At 37.6% G+C, this 20,682-nt stretch overlaps 1 protein-coding gene across 2 annotated transcripts in view; it reads left to right on the top strand.

Annotated features, from left to right (window-relative positions):
• PPM1L (protein phosphatase, Mg2+/Mn2+ dependent 1L) overlaps window positions 1-20,682 on the top strand; it is a 231,431-nt gene that overhangs the window by 148,681 nt on the left and 62,068 nt on the right. For both annotated transcript variants that reach the window (XM_016215733.2, XM_016215732.2), the window contains exon 2: window positions 20,197-20,371. In XM_016215733.2, coding sequence (XP_016071219.1) covers window positions 20,197-20,371 — 175 coding nt within the window. The remainder of the gene's footprint in view (window positions 1-20,196; window positions 20,372-20,682) is intronic.

The raw sequence follows: 20,682 nt of genomic DNA, 5'->3' as shown, positions 1-20,682 counted from the left end.
CCAAGAATTTGCAGCACACAAATACAAAGTGTGCATTCTTTTTGTTGCCTTGACAGTTTTTCCTGAATTGAGAGCTCCAGACATTGAGTCTGCAAGTGTGTTGCCTCTTGCCTGGGATAGAACCTAACTTTCTGTATCTGAGATGTTTCTGGGCCAGGAATGGTGGAACAAACAAATGACTTCAGGCAATCTGGTTACAGAAAAGAGGATTTTGATACACAGCTTTCTGTTTATGAATTTAAAATGACTATTTCTCTTTAAGAAGAGTGCCTCTTGAGAAATGCTTAATGGAGGTTTATGCTGTTATGGATATTTCAACCTAATGGTGTAATTACCATATGTCATTAATCCTATTCCTACAGGGAATTTGTCTTTTTTTTTCTTCCTTTGAAAGCTAGAGGGTAACAAGAAGCAAATGTTTTCAACTTTAGCACATTATTAATTTTAAATGCAAGTTGACAAGTTGAGAATATGAAAATCAAGAAATGTAGATATTCAGTTTTTTAAAAAGTGGAAACCACTAAACTGTGTTAAAGAGAATGCCTCAGGGCATCTTTCTTCCACGTTGGTGTTAGTGGAAGACAACTTCTTGCTGCGTCTTCTATATTGAAACTTTAGTTACACCTGTGCTCTTCCCCACCCCAAATACTTTTTTGTTAGGTTTCCTTCTGGGCCCAAAGTCAAATGATTAGAAAGGAGGGAAGGGTAACATTTAAGAGGTAAATTTAAGAGATTACACATTCATTATTTCGAGCTCACCCTTCTCTTTGAGAAAGATGGTTTGATGTTTTTTCTTCCTTCTTTCCTTCTTTTCATTCAAGATCATTTTATTACAGAAGTAATATGTATTCATTGTAGAAATCCTAAAAAAGTAGAAAAAAACTTAAAGTAGAAAAAACCCTATATATAATTCCTCCACCCAGAGAGAAGCACTATCGAGAGTGGTTCTGTGCATGACAGCCTCATGTTATGTGTATGTGAGTTCACGCCATAGGACAGTTTGGTAAACTTTTTTTTTTCTGTTAGCAAGATAAATATTTTCACATTATTAAAACTTTTTTTACATCGTCATTTTTGATGGCTCTGTGGCGTTCTAGCCTATAAATGCAAATCGACAGGGACAAAACATTTATCTGAAGACAAAAGCTTTCATACCTGGAACCCCAAGGTAACTCTCAATCCATATATATCCCAGGCACCATGAGGACCTGTGCCGAGCTCGCTGAAGGCCGGCTGCTGGGACTGTGAGGAGGGTCTCGACTGCTCCACCTCTGCTTTTTCATGCCTGGTGCCTCGATTCTTTGGTGGCTGAAAAAAGCCTTGGCAGAGGCTCAGCTATCATTGTTCAAAGCAAACAAGATAACTTATATACATTTTTTTTTTCTTTAAAGAGAATGTGTAGTCTGCAGGGACTCTTTGACTCCTTTTAATTATAAATAATGAGTCCTGTGAACTTTATATTGGCAATCATTTAATTCTCTCATCCTGCAGGATGTAGTTTTAGATTCTGATTTATTAATCTAATCTCCACTTCAGCTCCATCTTTAAAGAACTGTGTGATTTGCAACAGCCAGGGTACCCTTTCTGGTGGTGGCCAAGGGGGTGACTGGGTACGTGCATCTGTACGTGTACACGAATGTTTCTCGTGTTTGGTTTCAAGTAGTCAAAAGAGTAGTGATCCGTTAGTTACACTTTGCCGGGTCAGCAGTGCTGCACTGCAGCAGAGACATCGGGAAATGGGAAGATAGCGTATGCTCAGGCAGTGCTGAAGTCGCATTGCATGAACAGCGGGTGCTGCCGCTCCCCTGTTTGTTTTTCCCAGTGGACTTGTCCTGGGGCCTGGGGCTGTGCACCTCAGGAACCTGAGTGGAGAATGAGCCCACTGAAGGAGTCCTAATTGCACCAAATCAAAGCTCATTGAGTCAGCCAAGTCATTAACTCCTTGATACTTAATTACTAGCTGCTCCACTGCTGGAAAATGTTATCAGGTCCTTGTACTAAATCTCTTAATACATTTTCCCTTTGAATGGTTCCTGTTCTCTTGTACTGTGGAAAGATCAGAAAAACATCTTGACAATCTAGTAAGCTGGAAGAGCACAGGCCATCACTCTCCCAGGCCTGCATCTGGCTGCAGGCAGAGAAAGCCCTGCTGAGGGAACATATTCGAAGACTTTGCAATAACCAAAGACCCAGATTTGTATATGGGATTTGAAATGAATACTTGACCGGGGTGTTTTGTTTGTCTGCTGTTTCTCTCATCTATTATGACTGTCATTTGTGGGGACTTGGGGGAGAATTTTTTTTTAAAGATTTTTAAATTGATTTTTTTAGAGAGAAAGGAAGGGGGGGAGAGAGAGAGAAACATCGATGTGAGAGAGAAACATCACTTGGCTGCCTCCTGTATATCCCTGCTGGGGATCTAGCAATCCAGGCTGTGCCCTGACCAGGAATCATGCCCAACCAACTGAGCCACACTGGTCCCAAATGCTTTATGCCCCAAAGTGCAGTGAGTCAGCATGAAGAGTCATTAAATATGGGAAACTTACACCACAAGTTCAGGATACCTTCCAAGTATGTATATTTCAATATTTAAATTATTGTTCAATGTTAGTTTTTGTAGTTCTAGATCTACATAAGTTAAGACTGTATAGTTTAAGTTAAGTGGTATTTCAATCTTTTTAAAAAGACTGACATCAAGACTGCTTGACCTAAGGGGGTACTTTAAAAATTTGACAAATATTTTTCCTGCTTATTCTTATATCATGAATGCCTATTAACATCACACTTGTAATGTTGAAAATCATTCACACTGGGTCTCATTTTTGCTGCCTTAGTTAAGACTCAGCAAGAGAATTGCTGTTACTTAATAAATGGATTTGTTCATTGTTGCTAATGTGACAGGAATTTGAAGCCATCTGATTTCTTAGCTGGTTCTGTTAATTCAGTTAGGGCTCCATACTGTCAAATGATGGCTGCTAAGTCACTAAAATGACATAGAGTTTTTGGAGAAATTTCTGTTCCAATGATACATGAAAATATGAGCATATTTTTAGCCATCTGGAAAATCAATATGACTTCTTTTGGCTAGGCTTATACAATTTAACTTTGTGAGATTACTATTTAATATGATACCTTCAAAACAGAGTTTGCAAAACAGGTATTAGGAGCCTGTGAACTATTATTTTTCTCTGCTGTTAGTCAGTTGAATTATAGTCAGTTCTCAGGCTTTCCAGGTTGTATAGATTTTACAGATTCTTTGTATTCTGCCTTACATTACTCATTAGCACCTCCAAAGTAGGATGGTATGATAGAGGGAAATAAACAAGCAAACATGTAAATAAATACATTTTAAAAATTCATGCAATAAAATTTAAGACAGATTTTGAAGATCCTCCAACCCAGTATTTTCCCCTCTGCCCAGTTTCCTGTCCTGCAGACGAGGAGACTGAAGGCTAGAGGTTAAGGAATGTGTTTGAGAGGACACAGCTACAGAGCTGGTCAATTGTATTGTGACATGCAACCCAGGTTCCCTAGTTTTGTTCAGCATTTCTTCCAGAAGAAGCTGAAATAAGGGAAAACTTTTCTGCCCCATAGTTTACTGTGGAATAGAGTGAATTGCCCAAGGACAGCATGCCTAACACACTTCTAAGGGTTTTTAAAGTATGTGGATGGTGGGGAGAGACTGTTATTAGAGCGGGTCCACAGTGGGAACTCAAGGACAGACGGATGGCAGTGTTGCCAACATACTGTTTACAAAGAGTTCTGGGAATTAGCTGGGAAATTTACTTTTTAAAATAACATCTATCAGTTGGTTCAGTTATTCTTTTAAAGTCATAGGGAGAGCCAATAACTCCATTTCTTCATGCATTCTCAAACATCGATCTATCACATTTAATTCACAAGCCCATGAAATAGCTCAATAAGAATGTTGTGTTTCTTCTTCCACGAAGTGTATTAGTAAAGTACGTTTTCACATAGGTCTTTTTAAGTCATCCCTTCCCTGATTATTACCTGTTTAAAGAACAATTGAATTGTATAATTGAAATTTACTGAGAGAGAACTTCAGTGCTCCCACCAAAAAAAAAAAAAATGAGGTGATAGATGTGTTAATTAACTATATGGGGGGTTCCTTTCACAGTGTATACATATATCAAAACACCATGATGTACACTTCAAATATCTTACAAATTTAGATGTCAATTATACCTCAAGAAAGCTGAAAAAAAGAACAACTGAAATGTGACTCAATCATACCTTGGAATTTCTCCAAGAAATATTTAGTTTTTAGGGCCCCAAAGTATATTCAACTATGCAGCCTGGAAATTGTTGTTGTTTTTTTAAAGTTTTAATCTCAATATGATAAAGTCAGTATAAGGACACAGTAGGCAATTGTATTTGAAAATAATCGATCTGTTTCCATCTGATTTAATATGATGAACCTAATATACCTACTTCATATCTCCCTTCTGCCAGACTTTGCCCATATCAGTGCGTCCACACTGCTGCCCCACTTGCCGTTTTAAATCACAAATCTCCTGGTCCTTTATTTTGTTTAAAACACTTAGGGATTTGTTTGCATTGTAGACTCTAGAAGAAGATTCTGTACAAGCTATGGATTTAATTATTTGGTCTTATAATCAAATATTGACTTGGGCTGAAATCCCAGTTCTACCCTTTGCTAATCTAAGTAAGTTAACCTTTTGGGACCTAAACGGAAAAACGGGAATAAAAATAGTACATATTTTTTAATTATGATGAGGAGTAAATAAGATAATACATTTGGGTGCTTAGCCTAGTGTTCAGCATATAGAAGTATCAGTAAATATTAACTATTGCTATTTATTATCAGAGAATTAAATTCCTAAGTATACGTACATGATTCCAGCCTGCTGTTCGTCTTCTGCCATTTCCTCCACCTGCCCCTCCTCCTTGAAACTCGCATACACACTCTTGACTCCAGCCCTAAAACCCAATTTTAGCCCCAAACATTCCAGGCTTTTTCATACCTCTCTCTCTCTGTGGACTGTGTGTGCTGTGTGCCTGGGTGGCTGGCTGCTCAGCCCATGGTTCTGCTCATCGCTTACATCCCTTAAGACTCAGCTCACTATCCCTGACATGGTGTTCCCAAAGCTTCTCCACTAGAGAACTTATTGTACCCTTTTGTAGTTATCTCTTTGCCCCTCATATGTTTCCTTAAATCACAAGCTTCCTGAGGGCAATGACACTTTCTGTTCTCTGTATTCAGCATAATGCTAGGAGCATTGTTAACACTTGAATGAATTATTAAATGTTGAAAGAATTAACACTTGAATGAATTACTAATCTTGCTTTGTAACCCAGTGCAGGCAGCCATCTGCTTTTCATAACTGAGTTTTGATAATTGCTTGTCTAGTAAACAAGAGGACAGCCATCCCTTACTACATTTTATTGTTTCTCTTTTGAATATCATAGAAGTTAGGCATTTCGCCTGATTCACGGATGCCATCTGGTGGAGAAAAGGGTAACTATAGGTGCATGCATAACCAAAACCACTTGGAAGTTAAGATGATTACTGTCTATTAATGGAGAAGTTCCACTATTTCATGGTGGTTTCCAGAAGCATAGTCAGGAAATACTCCCTGGTAATTGTTCTTTCATTCTTGTACACTTGGTTCCTTAATATTTTAGGAAGTTGGCCAATTACGTATAAGGTTTGAAAACACTAGTTTGGCTAATAAGATGTATGTAACTAAATATTAGTGGCCTGTTCCAGTATGTGATGGAATAAAACTCAAAAGTTTTATAATGCTTATTTATAAAAATATTTAAGCCCTATGATTTTAAGAACTTCCCAGACCCCAATTGCTTCTCTAATTACTTTAGCTTATATACAGAATACTGAAAACCAGTGGCAGAGATCCCAGGCAAGTGGTCCATCCAGTGCAAACAGCTCTAAGTTTCTAGCTTGCATATGGATTTTTTTTCTAATAAAATGGAGAAAAATATAGTGTAAAGTGATGCAAGGTACACTGATTATCTAAAATTTAGGTATTGAAATTTTTAAATGTCTCTGTGATACTGAAGTCTTGATTCATTTATCACCAAGTATTTATTGAGCTAATGCCTGATATTGTAAAAAGTGCTAAAGAATCAGAGATGAAAGACATAGTTTCAATTTTGGCCCAAATAATGAATATTTAAGTAAGAATTCAAAGCTATATACATTTGCGTAAGACAAGTCATACCAACTCCATTTACATTTTCTAAGAGTTCCTTATGTTCATTGACCCATCCATGTGCATTGTCAATATTATAGAGATAAAGTTACCAGTTTTATTCACGCCATTTTGATGGATTTTCTAAGAACATAAGAATATAAAGGAAATTTTTCTGTGATTTCTAATAAAAGGTAGATATGCATTTACATTTTAATATATTTACATTTTTCACTTGTATTTCACTTATGTGAAGATTAGACTTTTTTCCCCCTCTCATTTTAACTCTCTGGAGCTCTAATGGACCAAGGAGTAAACAAAAAAAGTACTAATATGAAAATAATCACAAAGCCCATGCACCTTTCTCCAGTAAGGAGGTTAAACATTTTTCTAGTCTTTAGGCTAGATTATTGTGCATAAAGTAGATGCTTAGAAGCAGGATTATCTGCCTGGGAGGGAGAACCGAGAGCTCAGCACAGCAACCAGATGATTTGGTACGGGAACCAACTTCACATGCAGGAGACACGCATGCATGTTCCCACCCTCCCTTCATATTCCAAAGATGGCCTTAAATCATCCAAAAAAACACTTGGATTTTTTTCCTGTGAATTCTCTTCGAAAACACTGTAGAAGTATGTATTTTACTCTAGAAACATTTCTGTCAGTAGAGGTTAAAATTATTTTCCATCATTTAGAGTAGTAAAGTTGAGTTAAATGGGACATTCACTTATGTGGAACTCGCCGTCCCCTGATGGCACTTGTTCAATGACGTATTACGAAACTAAGCTATCATTTATAGAACCTCCATTTGAAAAATTACAGAGGACACACATATGTATATCCAAATTTAATTTCTCTTTAACCAAAGAACCGGAAAGGACCCTGAGAATTTACCTGGTTCTTAGAAAGGATACCACTGAAGTGTTATATTTAAATGTGTTACATATAAAATTTTGTTTGGTATAGCTCTTGAAGGAAAGATTTCAGACAGAGCTGGCAACTCACTTACTTTATAAATAGCTGTTCAAAGCAAAAATGGCCAGCCACCTGTCTTCTAAAGTTCTACTAGCTTTCACTGTTTAATTGCCTGAGTGTGGATATATGATTTGTGTTAGAAAAGAAAGCTTGGTTTGTTGAGTGTGTCTCATAAGTCATATTGATTTGTTTAGTGATTTCTTTATCCTGAGGAACTTCGATCAACACATTATGTTTTAAAGAAGAATCATAGATACTATCTTGAGGAATATAAGGAAATTAACAATTGAGTATTGTAGATGGCAAAGTTTATACTTTTTCTAGTCTATTTTCATACTGATTTATGACATTTGGAAATTGCTTGTTGCAGCAATGAATCTTTAGGTGGATCTCTGTTGGATATGGACTGTCTGGGTATATATGGTGCATAAATATAGGACACAGCTCCATAGCAGAAGGGTTTTGCTTGACATTTCAGAGACAACGGTCCTCACTAAGCAATTCATTATTTTCTAAGGTGGAAGCAGCTGTGGATTACTATAATTATGAATTTATTATGTCCCTGCCAATCCACTATGAATCCTAATTCAAACTTTACATGTCTCCTTGGAACCTTGTTAATTTTCTCATGATTATGTGGTTCCTGACAAATGGCAGTTTTGAGAATCCAAAGTTGCTTTAGTTCATTTTTTATGGGGCATTGCCAGTTGTCCATTGGTTTTAGAATGTCCATTGGTTTTAGAATGCCTAATGACCTTTTCATTTTTACTGTTACATTATGTCAAAGCACCCACTCTTCACAATGTCTGCCTGTACTTTTATCCACCCATTCTTCTAGGATTGCTGCAGGGCTACAATTTCCAAGGCAATCTCTGACTTTTTAGGTTGTATGGTCAAGTGGAAAGAAATAGAATATTTAAGAAATCTTCATGGAGCATTAGAATTTTTAAATTACTTCATTGGATTCATATAGTAAACTATACATACTTATGTTTTAGAACCAATCATATTGTTTTGTGATTACCTTTTCAGTCATTTCTGTAGCTAAATTGTGAGCTATTTCAAGGTAACAACTCTGTACAATTTACTTTTATACAATTGGAACCTAACACAGTGCTCAATACATGAAGGCAAATAGTATGAGCTAAACAGTATCAATAATACACACACACACACACACACACGTTTTGCTTTAGTTCAGCCATTTATCTAGTCCAGGGTTTGGCAAATGTTTTTTATAAAGATCCATACAGTAAATATTTTAGGCCAGACAGTATGTAAACAGTTGGGTGGGGCTATGTCCCAATAAAACAGTATTCACAAAAACAGGTGTTTGGGCCATAATTTACCACCCTGGGTTTAGACCAAGGCTCATAAACGGGTTTCATCTTGTGCACTAAGTTTGATTGATTGGTGGCTCTCTTTGGAATACTGTATTGGGAAGGATTCTCAGGGTGGGTCTGGGCTTAATGGCAAATACTTCTTCGATTGATTAATAATGTTTTCCATAAGCTTTAATTTGATCCTTCCTCTAATTTATTTTAAGAACACTCTGACTTGTACTGATGGTTGCCTTTATTTTTTTTGCTTTGGGTGCCAGAGACTTCAGTCAGTTTTTCATTCATTTCTAGCAAAGAAAAGGAATCTTGAGGCATAAATTTTATGTCTCAACTTTATTCTTGGTTCCATCTCAATTGTACTATCTTATTTTTCTTAGCTGTGGATTCCTAAAACTTTCCTACACAAAATATTTATAAAACTATAGATTTTATTGAAGAGTAAAGGACTGTAAGAGGTGTGCAGAAGTGCATCTGCAAAGCATTGATCATCATATCTACTTTTTAGGGTTGTTGTAAAGAGTATGTGAAGTAATGAAGTAACTTATACAAATTACCAAGCATAGTGCCTGGCACAGTTAGTACTCAGTAAATGGTAGCTGTTAAATATATGCTTGCTTAAGAGCTGGGCCAGCCCACCTCACTGATGATTTCTCTAGCCCTCCTCCCAGAGAGGTGGGAAAAGCCCTGGAGATATGAAAGCTCTTTGTACTATACCCAGATTTCGTCTTTCTGAATGAAGTCTCACCCAGTGGGAAATACTAGCTGCACTATACAGTTGAGTCCTTTCCTCCACTCTTCTGTTTGTGGGGAGCTTGCTGCATGGAACAGGCCCATGTCTCCATACAGGAGGCGAATGAAGTGGGATTCAGCATGGAGAGACCATTGTGGACTTCCCTCTTACCCTACCGAGGCAACTCCATACACTTCTGAAAGGAAAAACACTCATTTTAGTTTTATACCTTTGACATTTAGGGCAAGAATTTTACAAGTTGGGACAAACGATTCCCAGCTAGTTGGTACTTATCAGTTGACGCAATTTTAGCTCACAGTTCCCCTCATAAACAAACATCTTTTCTGACTTAAAAACAAAATGAATAGTGTAAGACATCCAGGTGTGTTATGACTCTATATGTTATTGCAAAAAGTTCAAAACTTGGTGTAACTTCAACACTTGAGAGTAATGTGGAAGGAGCGCCAAGGCTCTACCAGTTGCCTGCACTGGACAGACAGGCAGCCGTGTGAGGCCTGGGTGGGACAGTAAGAATACCCGAGGCGTCGACTGGGCAGCCAGGGCTTAGGACCTGCCATTGTTCTTAACTCAGACTCTTTATAATAGACCCATTCTAATAAAAAGAAGTACAGAAACGAATCCCCCACCCCTGTGCTCCGCCAAGACAGAAGCTTATTATTGCTTTTATTTGGGCAAGTGCAGCGCACATGGCTCCCTTCCTGCGGCTCCTCATCGGACCAGAGGCTGGCGTCTGACGCTCAGAGCACAGGTCCCTCCTGAGCCTTCCCTCCGTGGAAAAGCCTCACCTGCATAGTGCAGCTTTTATTCACCATGGCTTTCATTTGTCCACATTTCTGAAAGTTAATATCAATAAAGATACCCTCTTTCCTGCTGTATCGGCCTCTCTTCCCCCTCATTCTTCGCCTTTACCTGTGAACCTCCTGATCAAATTCTAGATCTACGTTGAAGCATCGCTCCCTCAGAGAGGCCTCTCTTCCCCTGTCAGGCTGCTTAGATCCTTCTATTTTCTCCCCTCCAAGAACCGTGTTCCTTTCCTTAGAGCTTCTGCTTATACCCTTAAGCGATTATTTGGTTCATTTTTGTCTCTCCACTAGACCTTAAGCACCATAAGGACAGAGGCATGTCTACCTTTGCCCACCTTTATTCCTAGCAGCTAGCATGGTGCCTGGCACATAGAAGAGCCTCAAATGTCACTTGAAAGGATGTAGCCCCTGACTGCCCATTCAAATTTTAAAATGCGTCATTTTATATTTACACAAGCAGGTGTGTTCACTGCTGAAATTATAGCTTTTCCATGCAATTAGGTATCCCATTTTCCTCCTGCTAAAATAAGATACCCTTTCAAATTCTATATGCGAAGTTACACAACACTGCTGGTGATGCCGATTTGCTTTTCTTTCTGCTGCATTTTGCTGCAGTTTTCCAGGCTTCAAAATTCCACTGGTGGTCCCTGGCAGAGGTCAGACCACTGTTCTGTCCATGTCTGGGCACGATTGAGAGGAAGTCACTGTGTTTTCAAGGTGCTTTGCCACAGGTCATTTTGTGGCCTGTTTCACACAGCTTGCTGAGACTTGCTTGATTGCCCACAAGCTGTTGGAAAAGTGTTCCAGGTGCTCATGGCATCAGAAGTACTCAAGGTCAGTTAGCTTGCTTTAGGGAGGGCTCAGACTTTCAGAGACCGAGCAGATTGGCAATTTTATACAGTGAAAAAAGCCTGTAGGACTGAGTACAGGCCGTGTGGGAATGTCACTGTGTGCGGTCAAGGTTTTTACAAGAATTAAAGATATTTACTTGCCAAGCTGAGTCTTGGGGGATGCAGAAGGGCTGTTATTGTGGAGGGTCTGTTACAAGCCTGGATGTACATCAGAATTCATTATATAGCTTTGTAAGAATACAGGTGCCTATGCCTTATAACATTAGAGCTCCAAGGGGTAGAAACTAGTGGGTTTCATTTTTTTAGTGAGCTTGTTAAAATGCAGCACAAGTTTAAAAATCAGATTCTAGAGTCGCAACAGAAATATCTCGATTTATTAAAAGTGGAACAGGGCCCATATTCTCCATTTTTAAGAAGACATTCCCACCCCCATCCCAGGTGATTCAGGAGCAGTTGGTTGAAGTACCGCTTTTGAGACACATTAATCAAGTCTGACCACCAAATTTTGTCGCTGTGGGGCAGGAGTCAAATTGAGGCCCAAGAGGGGTTCTCTGGCCCAAGTGCCAGCCAAGGAGCATTTCATCTGACTATGTCTGGGCTGCCTTCCTAAGGGGGTGCTCCACTGTCATAGCTGCAGAGTTCCTTTTGCTTCATAACTCATGAGTGTGTTATAATTCATTTGTAATAGTCGGTCCCATTGGCTTTCTGAATCCTTAAGGGCATTTTCAGTTAGTGTGCTGCATGGAACTTTCTAAAACACTTGGTTAGCACTCACAGAAGTTAATTTTTCCTCAAGCTTTGTAGCCCAAAATTCAGAAATGGAAGGGAATTTATCAATAACCACATTTTTCTTCAAAATAGGATATATTTTTCTCTCTGTAAACAAACATCACCTTGCATTTTTCTTCTCTACATCTCAAGTGTATAGAATGTACAATGATTTCTTCCTTCTTTCTATAACTGCTGGAACGATAGGAACTCAGCAATCACAAAATTTTAACAAGACTGCTTTGGCTGAAGGCTGCTTGTTTTCTCAGCAGATGTATGAAAAAGTGCTGGTGGGCTATATTTATGTTGCCATCTCTCAGGAGATCTTAGATGTGTGTGTGCTTTAAAAAAAAATTAAGAGAAGGACCATGGAACTAGGATAGCCTGTTTCCCCTGCCTCTCTGTAATGTGTGTGGCAACCAAGGGGCAAAGAATCTATGAATCGTCACTTTGGTAGCAGAGAAGTAATCTTAACTTTTCTTCAGTCTTGATACAGGCACATTTTTAATCCCTTAGAATTTGAATGTAGATTTGACCAAAATAATAAGATTAGGAAAATGGACCACGTGGCTAAAGCATATTTAATACCTTACTGCAGTTAGACAGTAGGGATTTAGAAAAGGGAGGTAATTTAAGTTTTTATATATAAAAAACAACTGCCTGCAGTCAGGGAAGCCTTCATTCAGGATGTGGAGTCTGAGTTATATTTTCACACTATGGCATGCGTAGTAGGTACTACCACTTGAAAATGGCCTCAGATTAAAAATGGATGAGATGACCAATAAAGTTATTAAAAGTTTGTCATTTGAGAAATTTTAGAGGAATTGTCCTGAATAGCCTATAACGTAACAGTCATCACCTTAATGTTTAAACTCAATGAAAACTTCATTCTTTATATTAAGTAGGTTATATGATTTCAAGTTCCTCTCATGCTGAGTGTTTTGCCCTCTGTGGTGGTCATTTTGCTGCATGACTAGCATCTGCTTGTCCACAGCTTTGGTTCTTCAGAGCTATCTTATATCTCCATTCTAAGCACTGGATTTCATTTATATACTTCAGGGTTGATTGAGCCTGGGACTTTTTCCTGACGTCATCTCTCTTAAAAGAATCAAATTTACCTTCTTGGGGCAGAGTTATGAATTCAGGGGTGTAAGATGGTCTTCTCAAAGATGCTTTTCTCATGTAAATGACCTCTCCAGGTTAGAAACGGCAAAGACCAGAAATGGCAACAGCAACAACAAAAAATGGCACTCTTGGCAGGTGTGAGGGGAACAACTCTCTTGCCTTATGTCTTCTGCCTGGTGGGCAAGGGCACTCACTCTGACTTTGTTTAAAGTGCATAGAGCCAAACAGCAGTTGTCAAAAGTTAATAACGTGTTAACAAAAGAAAGATGGATTCCAAGGTGGACCTAAATAAATTAACGTGTGCTCTGCGAGCTGCTGCGAAACCAGCACCTGTACATTCACTTCCTCAAGGGCAGGGAAACCTTGTCTGCAACAGAATTATCACTCCCTTCTCTCTTCCGTCCTCTTGTGGCATGAATTTGGAAGGATCTCCTTTACGATCTCTTCTTTATCTTGTGAATACCTAGTGATTGCTCCTGATTACCATTTCCCAAAACTCAATTCTGTTCCTACTCAGTGTTTGCAGAATTGATTTGCCATCTTATCTCTCTTGTATATCTTCCTCAGTGCCAAAGTCTGCTTCTCACCCAGAGGGTCACTGATCAGGTGCCCTTTGAACCAGATTTAGCACCTTACTGTGTGTGAGATCCATATAAACTTGACCCGTAACGTGGGTCAAGGATCAGTTCTTTTGCTTTAGTTTCCTTTGGATCCAGTTTTAGAAGCCTGTGTCCATTCACAGCCAACACTCATATAGGAAGAAGTAACACTGTGTGTTCAAAGTCAGGCAGATATGTGATGTAAATGAAAACTGACATGCTCTTCCATAAATTATTTGTCCCATTCATTGCAATGGAGCTTGAGGCCTTCTCTCTGCTAAATTAGAGGTGTGTGTGTGTGTGTGTGTGTGTACATGTTAAATAAACTGAAGGGGAAAGGGTAAATTATAAAATCAGAGAATTTGAAAGATGTTAAAATTCTGAAACTTTTCTTTTATCTTGGCAAAACACTTTGGCCAACCATCCCTGAGACAAAAGTGGGCATTTCTTCTTAACATGCATTTCCCAGGTTTTGTAATCTTAGAGCCACATCTGTTGGTTTTTTTAAGTTGCCTTGAAATTGGGTCTTTTCAGCAGGACCAACATTTATAACACAAATCATTATAAACTTAACTATAAACTCCATTCCTTGGTTTTAAAAATATCTTCTAAGTAAGAATTTATTTAATATAGGGGGAGCGTTCTTTCTTTTGAATACCATACCTAAAATTTTAAAATTGCGTATTATAGACTGAGCCTCAGAATTGGAAATAAAACAGAACATTTGATTCAAAAGGAGGGGACAAAGAAATAAAAATCCCCCACAACTATAAGATATGCAGTATTAAATAAAAATTGTAAGGCATAGTTTCATAGTTAAGGATATGAGAAGCCTGTTTTTATTTTAAGTCTGTTAAAGTTCAAAATGAATAGTAACTTGACCTTTGCAAATTCCCAGAGACAAATACATACTAAAAATGATTGGAACATAGGTGTAATTTATTTGTGATCTTTCTCTGATGGGGGCTCTGTTAGAATTTAATTCAGTATCACTTAATAGCTTTTCTTGAAAATAGCTTTTGCCTCTCTGGAACTCATAACCAAAATCACTCCTCTGGTATTTTTCTCTGGAGTTCTGTAAAATAGGCTTAAGCCTTTTCCTCAGGGAGGTTTTCCGTTTTTAAGTGGAGTAGTGGATAGTCTATAAAATATGAAGAGGCTGGTAGTTTTCAGGCTTACAGTTAAATGTTCAAAAGTAAATTTGATATATTATGTTTCACTTTAGTCAGTTTTCCCATTACTCTGCTTCATCTGTAGCTTCCAGTTTTGCACCATTGAAGCCATTTTACGTGTTTTTCTTTCGCATCTGTATCGTCTTTGCTCACGTGCTCTTTTGTCTCTTAGGCTGCTTTACCTTACAAAGGAGTGTCCATAGTAGGCATCACCTTCTTTTTAAAAATTTAATTTTTTTTCTTTTCTGGTTCAAAAGCCATTGTGTTTCCTGCTGCAACCACTCACTGCGTGACCAGGGAGAAGTTGTTTAGCCTCTGAGTCTGTTTCCTCTGTAAAAACCTAAGGGTTGTTGTGAGGGTAAATAAAGCAAATATATGTGCAGCATTCAGCACAGTGCTCAGGCATTCCATCAGCGGTCAGTAGTTTTTCTGTTATATTTTAGAAAAACAAATATGCTGAAAATGTCATATAGGAAAAATTAATGTCACCCAAACTTTTACTACTCTGAGATAACTTATAATTCATATTAATATAATTCAGCCAATTTTTCCTCATACATGTAGTAGACAAACTGTTTTGTAATCTGTGTTTCATTATGAACAGTTTCCCACATATTTTAGGTACTTTTTCATAATATAATTTTTTTCTTGATGAATTTTTAAAATTTATTTTAAAATTATAGTTGACATACCATAACATGATTTTAAATAGCTGCATTGCTTTCTATTGCATGGACATCCCATAATTTAATCACCCAGTTTCCAGACAAATTTTTATTATCATGAATAATATTTTGATAAACATATTGGCACACAACTCTTTAATGCTTACCTTTAACTTTTTCTTAAAATAAATTCCTAGAAAGACATTTGCTAGGTAAAAGGTATAAACTATTTTAAAGTTTTTGGTCACCTTTTTTCACTTTCTTTGTCTAATGTATAGTCTAATCACAGTGTAGAAGGCCAGTTTTCCTTTCCTTCAGATTTTTCACTTTTCTTTGTACTTTAATCTCATGCTATTGAGTGCATTTTAAACTCAGCTCGAAGCACATTTTTCTTCAAACAATATTTGATCATTTATTTCGTTCTTTAATATGTTTCAGTTTCCTGTTACTGCTACAAGTCAAAACTCCCTGGTAACAGGGAGGTAAGACTTCTCCAACTGCCAGCTCTCTCCTATTCCTAGTCTTGTCAGCTTCATTTCTTATTATATCTCCCCCTGAACTCATATTTACTCTTCTCTAGATTGCATTTCCTTCCTCCAGCAAGTACCTCTTACTGATCTTTAAACTCCCCTGGAATGATTTCCTGGTTCTTTTTCTTGTCCCTTCTCCTTGATTTCTCTCCCTAGAGGCTGGTCAGCACTTACCAGAGCTCATATATTAAATAAATATGCTAATTCATCTCAAGATGCATGCCTGTTTTTGTATTGCTTTGGAAAATGTATTTTTCTAGTACTTAATGTGTGTGTGTTGTTTGCACATTAAAATTGCAGCTTCCTTTGTGGCAAAGGTTTGTTCTCCCAACAGTGTCAAGTCTAACGTGCTTTACTCAGCAGACACTCAAATTGGAATTGGACGGCTGACAGGTTTTCTTTTTAAAGATGAATTATGAAGCGTTTAGCAGCTTTTAAATTATACTTTGCACTCCAGCTGGCCAGATTCTTTGACATACATTGGTTATTTCTTAAAGAACATACCGCTGTACAGTAAATAGTTTTTGTAGCATAATGATCAGTGTCGGCATTCTACCTACTAGGTTCCCAGAATTTAGATCCTCAGTCATTCTGCTTCTTTACTCTCTTCCAGACTGAAGTTGGCGCGGATAATATAAATGTATACACATTTGGTAAGAAGGTGCATTGGACACTTTTTGTGCCTTACCTCACAAGCGTCTAGCTCATCTTTTTATTCCAGCTGTTAACCATCTTCTCAGGTATAATCAGAGGAACCTGTAAACTATGCATCTTTCACTTTCTGCCCTGAGGCTTCTTTGTCACCCCCTGGGGTTTGTTTGGGGAACCTACTCAGCAGTTCAGAAAAACACAAACCTGAACACTCCGGGGGGCGGAATTAACACCCGCAAGGCAACCCTTAACTCAGGCGCACAATTCTGAGGTATTCTACATGACTCCCCAGAGGGCCCCTAGCAGAATCAAGCCTGTTGCCAAGTGAAGAAATAAAGGTAGGAATGGAGATCAAACAGTTATGGAAAGGAAGTCATTAAAGCTTCACACACAGCTTTGTATGTTACATACTAGGTCTTTTACCATTTTGGCATGTAAATGATTTGGGTTTCAGCTGTTAACTTTCCTAAAATAATGGCATCAATGATAATTAGAGACCAAGTGTTCCACTTGCCAGTAGAAAACTAGACTCTTAGGATCTATCCGGAATCATGAGAAGAGGTTCCGATTGCAGACAAATAGTTATGAACTGTCCAAAGTTTTCTCCAAAGGCTGTCTCCAAGTCCCTGATTCTTGGATAGGGTCAAGATACAAGCTTCTTTGGTGCAAAGCACCAAACCTGATGCTGAGGGAACACAAAGATGTGTAAGATGCAGCCCTTATTTCAGCCAAACTGGGGAGCTAAAATACCTATACGTGTACAGATACCTGTATAAGTACTTGAAAGCTCGTGTGCTGCTCTTATGGGGGTTTACTAACAGAGTTTATAGCATTTGAGTCAAACTTTGCAGGATGTGAAGGATTGGCCAAAACCAATAATTTGTCTACTTTCACTAAAAGTTATTGTGAAGATACAGAATGATACCAATATGCATTGCCCAGAAGAGTATAAAGTACTGCAGAAATGCAAGATGCTGATAATGGTGAGAGCACAGGGTGGGGCAAAAGTAGGTTTACAGTTAGGAGTACATGAAACAGTCATTCGTATGGAAAAACGTACAATAATTAATAGATAATACAAGAAAAAACTGTGTTTCATGTACTCCTAACTGTAAACCTACTTTTGCCCCACCCTGTATTATTGTTTCTGGAGTCATTAGGTTTATAGGAATGTGCAATTTAGCATTTAAACTTCCAGTAGCTCTTATCACTGATTAAAGAATGGATAAGTAATCCTATATTTTTAATGTTGATTTTTAGTTTATTTTTTAATTCCACTGAAATTTTAAATTTTAAATCACTCTTTGTATTATATATTATTTGTTCAATAATTCCAACCTCGGTTAATAATATGACAGTCTGTTTTTCTAATTGAGATATAATTGACATATTAGTTTGAGGTGTACAACATAATGATTAAATATTTTTTTATAGCAAAACGATTACAATAAATCTAGTTAACATCTATTAACCACAGATAGTTACATTTTGTGTGTGTGATAAGAACTTTTAATATCTGCTCTCTTAGCAACTTTTAACTATACAATACAGTAGTATTAACTATAGCCACCATCCTGTACATTGTATCTTCAGGCTTATTTATTTTATACCTGGAAGTTTGTGCCTTTTGATCAGCTTCACCCATTTTGCAACCTTCCCCCCTCCTACACACACATCCTCTGGCAACCGCCCGTCTGTTCTCTGTATCTATGAGTTCTGTTTCTGGTTTGTTTTTCTGTTTCCTTCATCTTTTTTTAGATTCCGTGAGATCATACGGTATTTGTACGACAGCCTGGTTTTAAGCATAGGTGTGTGCACGAACATAAGGTTTTAACTGCCGTTTGAATACATTTAGAGCATTACCTCAGTTAGGGTGATTTCTTGAGATATCTTGACAGAATCTAGTATTTTGCTAGAATTATTTCTTTCTGTTCCTCCTAAGAATCTTTCCCAATGGAAAGAACTCTATATATGAAGTTATATTATGTTAGAAATGAAATGCCAAAATATAACTTCAATATAGTAAAAAATATAGGTCCTGTTTAAAGATCGGTATCATAATTTTAGAAAACTAGCTCAGTGGACACAATTGGAAGGAAGTGTGGTATGCTTTCAGTAATACAAAGCAAACCAGTATTTGTAAAATGTGCATTATAGAATTATTTCCTGTGCCTCATAGATATTTCTAAGGGGAAAAAGACAGATGCTACACTGAATAGCAAGGCAATATGAATTTAAAAATAGTTATTCTGCAGTGTGCCTCTTCATTCCAGTGTCAGGAGAAAATTGTCATTAAACTCTAGAATTAAATATGTTGTGCTAACGTGCTGAGTCCATTTGCATTTTATGGAATAACTTTATTTGTTCTGCACTAGGTGGCTGGCAGATAAACTGAACAATGTTTGGTGATATTTTAAAGTTGTAATTTCATCAGCAGCTGACTTAGGGGATATAAATATAAAACTGCAAATAAAAAGTGCTGTGTGCTATACTTGGCTACTCTGAAGACTGAAAATAAGTTTCCGGTGAACTTTTCCTGGGAAGTCAGTTGTTTGTTCTGGCAAGTTTTTCTTCATCCTAAATTGTGCAACATTTAAAAGGAAAACTATGAAGGTTACAAAAACCCTATTTTAAAGATAACTTTTTTAAATTACAGAAGAATTTAAAAATATATTAAACGATATAGATATGTCTTTCCTTATTCTAGGTCCATACCCCAGAGACAATTCTTTTTTAGCGGATTCTTTTATTTTGGTTTCTAGTGATCCTGAGTATAATTATAAACAATATATGTATGCCTGCATTTATCTTATCAATTTCAGACCCTATGCACAGCAAGGAGATGCCAAACTCTTGGCATTCTCAAGAGATAAATTATAAGAATTTCAATTTCCCTGATTCATATATGCGACTTTCACTTAATTTCTTCCTTAAAGTTCTATTTAACTGTGATTCTCAGCTGGAAGGGAGAAGAGATGCTCTTTCCCCAGCCCACTAGAAGAGTATATTAGAATCTTTGGGAAGGTCTTTGTCAAAGTATACATCTTATCTTTCTACCTCCAAGGGAAGCATGCTTACCTGGCTGAAAATCACTGGATGTAATTTCATGTCACTAGTTGGGAGTGCATTGTGCGGTAGTGTAGAAGCAGAAAAAAACAAGTTAAGCATATGTTTACATGAAGGCCGAGACATTTAAGCAGTGAACAGTTCTTTTTTTCTGGTTAAAGGATCATTGTCTTAGATGTTTTCTTTTTCTCTTTATCCCATTGTTTCATTATCAGTTTGTGCAGGGGGCTCTTCTTTCTCTTGACTTCACAAGAGTTCCTGTGTAAGCACTGAGTAGAAAACAACAAAACAGACTAGAGGTATGATGCCACAGCACAGGCAGGCTTACTGCTGAGATGAGTGACTGGCTTCTGCATTCTAGCCAAGGGCAGTCATGTTTATATCCAGTGAAATTACTATGGTGGGGCCTTCAGAGTTCAGTGCAATAGTTGTTGAAACTTCGAGTACTAACTCCATGAATGGTAAACTAAATCCATCATCTTTTATACCTTTCAACCTGGTAGAAAACTCTTAGAGGTCTGTGATTCTGCATATTTGAAGATCCACCTTACTTGGTACAGTGGAGACTAAAAGTGACAATGACAAAGATATGCTTTCTAAAGGGCCGGCTCCACAGTGCTCTGAGTTCTCACTGCAGCACCTAAGGCAAAGTTGAAAGCCTAAAATGAGAAATACTAATGGGGTTCTTTACCTGTTTTGTTTGCAGACTGCAGCTGAATATGTAAAATCTCGACTCCCAGAGGCCCTTAAACAGCATCTACAGGACTACGAGAAAGACAAAGAAAATAGCGTATTGTCTTATCAGACAATTCTTGAACAGCAGATTCTGTCCATTGACCGAGAAATGCTAGAAAAATTGACTGTATCGTATGATGAAGCAGGTATGTTTATCTTTCATACACACATAGTCACACAATTTTTTCTCCCTGCAGAAATTTCTTTATAGACTGGTTAAATTTAGGCTCTTTGCTGAGGTAGGAGATGAAGGGCAAACTGGACCCAAAGTTATATAGCATGGATTAACGGTGAGTTTCTCCTCTGCAGTTTTAGTATCAAAAATTTCATCAGAAGGTTCCTAAAAATGTCTGTTAAACATCAAATGCCTTTTAAATTTTTGCTCTTTTTAAAATGGAATTTTGTGGCCTTTTATCAATCATGTACTCTTACTGATTTAATCTTTTAAAGTGTCACT

Source organism: Miniopterus natalensis, chromosome 6 (assembly GCF_054644295.1).
Source record: "Miniopterus natalensis isolate mMinNat1 chromosome 6, mMinNat1.hap1, whole genome shotgun sequence".
Taxonomy (NCBI): Eukaryota; Metazoa; Chordata; class Mammalia; order Chiroptera; family Miniopteridae; genus Miniopterus; species Miniopterus natalensis.
The sequence above is the reverse complement of the archived record's forward strand: the minus strand, read 5'-3'. Positions and strand labels throughout refer to the sequence as shown.